This window comes from Sinocyclocheilus anshuiensis, unplaced genomic scaffold, assembly GCF_001515605.1.
Source record: "Sinocyclocheilus anshuiensis isolate Anshui unplaced genomic scaffold, SAMN03320099.WGS_v1.1 scaffold2159, whole genome shotgun sequence".
Taxonomy (NCBI): Eukaryota; Metazoa; Chordata; class Actinopteri; order Cypriniformes; family Cyprinidae; genus Sinocyclocheilus; species Sinocyclocheilus anshuiensis.
This window is the reverse complement of record NW_015538039.1, coordinates 56,428-62,079: the sequence shown is the minus strand read 5'-3', so window position 1 is coordinate 62,079 and position 5,652 is coordinate 56,428. Positions and strand designations below refer to the sequence as shown.

The 5,652-nt window shown below is 36.5% G+C and overlaps 1 protein-coding gene across 1 annotated transcript in view; it reads right to left on the bottom strand.

Annotated features, from left to right (window-relative positions):
* LOC107681555 (uncharacterized) overlaps window positions 1–2,739 on the bottom strand; it is a 3,371-nt gene extending 632 nt beyond the window's left edge. Inside the window, exons 1-3 of the mRNA XM_016477869.1 lie at window positions 2,605–2,739; window positions 648–761; window positions 6–456 (exon numbers count right to left, since the gene is read on the bottom strand). Of these exons, the coding sequence (XP_016333355.1) occupies window positions 6–456; window positions 648–761; window positions 2,605–2,708 (669 nt within the window). The 5' untranslated portion in view covers window positions 2,709–2,739. The remainder of the gene's footprint in view (window positions 1–5; window positions 457–647; window positions 762–2,604) is intronic.
* Window positions 2,740–5,652: the final 2,913 nt, after the last annotated feature.

Sequence of the window (5,652 nt, the reverse complement as noted above, 5' to 3'; positions counted from 1 at the left end):
AGCACAAACATGAAATCTACATCCTGATTGGCTTTTCCCTCGGCCCAGTCCAGAATGAACTTCTGCACAGAGACGGTTTTTCCGATTCCAGCGATGCCTTTAGTAAGAACAGTCTTGATCTGCTCTTTCTCCTCAGATCCTGGTTCAGCTGAGGCTTTAAAGATGTCATTGTAGTTGATCAGATTGTCTTGTGAGTGTTGTGTTCTGGCTGTTTTCTCCATCCGTAAAACCTCATGTTCTTCATTCACTCCTTCTCTCTCTCCCTCTATGATGTAGAGCTGTGTGTAGATCCTGCTCAGAAGGGTTTGAGTCTCTTTTAGTTTGATTCCCTCAAATAATATCTCATACTTGCTCTTCATGATGGTTTTGTGCAGGGCTTTGACTCTCTGAAGACCATTATCCACTGGTTTCTGCAGATCTCCAGTCTCATGTGATGCAGTGCAGGTCAGAGATAATCTGTCAGAAAAGACAATCACAGTGATTAAAATGACTGTTGGAAACATCATAAATATACTGAGTTTGACCCCCATGAGCAATGAATGTTGCATATATTTTAATTATATTTATTGTTATTTCATCATGTCTTTTAAATCATTATTCATGTGAGATGCACTGCAGTACATTAGCAAGTAAATATATATACTAACAAAGGGTCAGAGGTCATTGGTCCATCACTGAATGTAGGGGGTTGCCTCATGGATACATTACTTGTTAGAGACACACCACTGGGTTCTGGAGATTCTGATCTCTGTCTCTTTCTCCTGTTGATGTTGATGAAAAAAATAGATAATTTTAGAGCACTAGCTATACTGTATAACTTGAATGCACCATAGGTTTTCACTTATTAGTATGTGGATTTGGATGAAAACATCTGTTAAATTAAGAAATAATGAATATAACAAAAAAAAATTTAAATCACCAAATGGAGACAATAACATGAGAATTGCTGCAATTAAAAAAAGTTCCAAAATTGTACAAAGGACATGCTATAGAGCAAGGGTCTTCAACCGGTGGTCCACAGCGGTACTGGAGGGGATCCGTCAATTAATGTTTGATCACAAGTAACTTTTCATTAAAAATTAAAATGGGTAAAAAACATCAAAGTCAATTTTAAATATAAGCACCCTATAACGAAAGCAAGAGCACCCTCACTTGATACTGCAATGATAATAATTGGCGAAACAATAATTGCTAAGTTTTGGAAATGATATCTACATATAAATGCGTGATTCACTCTGAATCTGCAATTGACATTGTGATACTAGCACGGGACAAAAATATGGCATGTCACAATAGATATGCGCAATGTAAATGCAGACTAATAGATTACTAGAAAAATATCCGTATCAATATATTTTTAAATTTCATTCCATTTGTTCTTAAAATATGCCTTGTAAATAATCGGAAATGTCTCATTGTACATTGCTATTCTTGTCATGGTGGAGCCCTTGCTTACACATTATATCTGCACTGTATTAGAAAACCCTGACTCATTTCAGATACTCAGTGATTTGATTTTTAATTGTCCATCTCGCAGTAAAAATTTAAATGTTAGGTTTTAGTAAACTTGAAGCTTGTCACGATTGCTGCTGTGAGGAGACGAAGGAGTGCGGAGATGGGAAGAATTATAATCAATGCAGTCTTTATTTACAAGGAACACACACGTAGCACTGGGAATGACGTTTAGACCTGACAAATACAGACTGAACAGACTGGGGCTTAAATACACAGGATAACGAGGGACTAATGACAAGACACACCTGAAATCAATGAACACAATCAACACGAGGGAGAAACTAGGTCACGGAGCACATTAGGAGAAAAACACAACAAACACGGGAACACAGGGCTGACAAAGCTAAAGTTTAACAAAATGTTTATTTGTCCTTTTGACAGTAAAATTAAAATGTGATTTTTTAATAAACTTGTAGCTAAAGTTCAGGTAACTGAAAATGTCCATCTGACTAGTAAAATTAACATGTATGACTCTGCAAATCCGTTAAAATAATTTACAACAACTGCAAACAACTAATGAATTGTGATTTTTATCTCAACCTGTTTTTTATGACGCATTTTAACAAGTCATATACAGGCATGTGCAACAACAATAAAGTGGATCGTTCTGATTTACTGTCTTAACATAATATACATGTAACATAATAATATTTATTCTTAATCATAATTGGTTAGTTTCTATTAATATTGAAGGCTATATGCTTAATATGTAGCTCTGCTTGACACATTTTGAAACAGGGGGTCCCTGCTCCTTGCCCTGAAAAACTTTGAAGACCCCTGCTATAGAGAGATGAAGGTAAGAAATGGTGAAAGTAAAGAAAACACTTATTTTAAAAAAATACATGCATTACTACAAAGCGAGAGGTATGCAAAGATAATTCTTTAGAAATGTATTGAAAATCGCAAGGGACTCAGCTGATTTAGAAAGTTGCGAATTCCACCAGTAAGGAACAGTGACAGTGAAAAAGGAAAGTGGTTTTGTGCTTCTCTGTGACAGTATCACCAATCACCCACTGCAGGCTTCAGGAATGAACTGTAAATCACTTTGAATAAAAGCATCTGTCAATGCTAAAATGGCTAGTGTCTTACTTGGGGTCAGAGGTCACCGCATCACTGGATGCAGAGGGCAGATTCTTCATAGATTGATTACTCTTCATAGACTCACAGCTCGACACAGGAGATGGAGAACTCATTTTAGAGGCAGTGCCCTCATCTTCTCTCTCATTATGGAGACTCATTTTAGTGTTCTCTTACTCTCATTTGCCAAAAGAGTGCAGAGACTGATTTCAGACCTGGAAACACAGTTAAATTCAGTGGTACAATTATACAACACAGCTACATTAAAGTACAGTCTTAATCTGGATGACATTGCAATCTAATTACTTTCCCCATATTATAAAAAATGCACACATATAGCTCAATATGATATAAAAAAAAGATGGTAATTGAAAAGTAATAATTATAGTTTTATTTAGAACAATATCCTCCTGATAAACACATTTATGCAGAAACATGTGTGTGTGTGTGTGTGTGTGTGTGTGTGTGTGTGTGTGTGTGTGTGTGTGTGTGTGTGAGGGATCAGGGTTCTTTATCGCCCCCTTTTTAATCTGTAACTGTGAAAGCAAGCTCATTTTCTTGAGTTGAATCACTTCTACATAGACTATCAACAATCTCTCCAGGTACACTTTATATTTTTCTTAATATGTCAACAGATTTTACAAACTTTAAAATTGTATCTAGTTTAAGTTCTTGTTTTTATGTATTTATTTAACAGAACATATGTATTTGACTGAACAGAGCTGTACACCCTTCTCCTCATCTTCACCAAGCAGCAGAACAGAAATCTTGAATTTATGATTCATATTCCTAGAATTTCTAATTATTAGATTCGTACATAAACATGTCCAACCACAAAAACATCAAAGCAATAATGCTGATTTTAACTTTCTTCTACTATTGTGAAAGGCACTGTCCATTCGTAATATCTTATTTTGACCATAACAAACACCTGTATTTACTTGAATAGAAGCAAACAGACTTTTAACTTATTTGTGTATTTTTGCAGACACTGTCACATGAGAAAATCATCATCTACACAGAAAGAGGAAATGACACTCAATCATAGCAAATAGAATAGTAATGGATGGTGAAGACATTATTGGTATATTGTTGACATTGTTATGTTGTTAATCCCAGGTTGCTATGGTCACGCAGGTTTGTTTATGCATTAAACTCGAGGCCACAAGAAATTGATGTTGTTCCCTCAACACAGGATTTCAAGGCCACGACTTCACATTTTGTGGCCACGAAATAAGGATATTACCTCGACAAAATTATCTCGAGGCCACAACATTTTATCACGTTCGCACGAGTTAATAAGACATGGCCACGACAAAACTAAGTGAACCGAACATGTCTCATCCCGGTCACCGTATTTTAGAGCTAAAGTTTAGTGCAGTACAAAACTCATAGCACAACTGAAACAAAGATCGCGGGACATTAAAGGTAATTCATACCTTAATCCTCAAAGTTTCCACCATTTTGTTAGTTTTGTTTATGTTGAAATATGATTAGTGTTTTAAATCCCATTTAAATATACCTAAATACCAGCTATTTTTTTTATATGTCTACATGGTTAGCTACATATAAATTTTGAACTTACCTCAAAATATGCGGCCCTTTAAACGTTCAGAGTAAACATGTTCATAGTCTTGAAATGGCGTCTCTTCTCTTCCTACTCTTTTACTTTCGTTTCTACCCGCATAAGGTGTGTCTTGTTTTTTTTGTACTCCACTAATATGAAAAACAAACTTACTCCCTCTAGTGGTGCAGAGCATCATCACAGGTCCTGACCTGCTTACAGTCAAGCTGAATAGGATTTCAGTATGATTTCTACGAGGAGAAATCAGAAAGACGCATGAAATGGAGGAGAGCAGACAGTGTGTGAGTGTGACGTCTGTCTGAACACATGCTTCAATCACACACTAAATCACTGCCTCATCTCAGTGTTTAATATCTGGATCTCTTATTCTCTAAATCCACCAGGATTCAATAGCGTTTTGTGAAACTAGCTGTTTCCATCAACCTGTTTTTATGTGCATTTTGAAGTATCGTATCAGAAACGAGTGAGGGAAACGCCCAATTTCTAAAATCCCTCAATTCCCTCGATTCAAATCGTAAAAACAAACAAAAAAAGTTTTTACGATCATTTGAGGTGGTTTTTGACTTTTATACCTTTGTTTCCAAACAGCAGCATCCACCTCTGAAAGCAATGACCACATTTATTGTGTTTCGCCTGCTCGCTCTGAGGCGCAAGTAGTTTATTATATATGAAAGTTATTATATTCAGTGGCTGCTCCTACTTTTCGTAATTATATTTAGTGACAGTTTATCAGAAAGTGGCGATGTTGTGCTCTTTGACACATTGGATGGAAACGATGCTTATTTGCAAATGTTTTATGCAATATTCCAATTCTGCACATAAGTTAAATTCGCACCTTCGGATGGAAACCCAGCTAATGCCACTGTAATGACATCAGCTTGATTTAGTCATATGAATTAATACTTGACAATATCTGGTGATAGATCGCGCATCCTCTGTTTCACGCATGAGAAAAAAAAAAATTTTAACAAAACTTTCAGAGAACTTAGTATGTACTGATGAAAGGGGAGACTATGTATAGGCCTAGGCCACAGCTAGATAGACGTTTGAAAATACATCACTTGTTTTACCCCAGAACATTTATTTGCGTGGTGCCCCCCTGGACGTGGTGCCCCTGGGCACTTGCCCAATTGCCCATATGGTTAATCCGCCTATGGTTTCAGATATAAATACACATGTACTAGCCAAAATAATTAAAGTTGGAAAAAAAAAAAATCATACCGATATCTGTAGAAGCAGAAATAATGATTGAGAAAATAATCTTTAACAAAATGTTTTATTCATGACTGTGTAGTTCACTATGAGGTTTCTGCTATTCTTCCACCAGTTCACCAGCAACTTAGTTTCGTGTCATTGGAGAGAAGTGGATGAAATCTGACAGACTCTGAGCAGGGCTGTCAAACTCAGTTCCTGGAGAGCCACTGTCTATTGCCTTGTCCAAATACCCACACTTGCAGTCTTGGCCACTTGAGAGT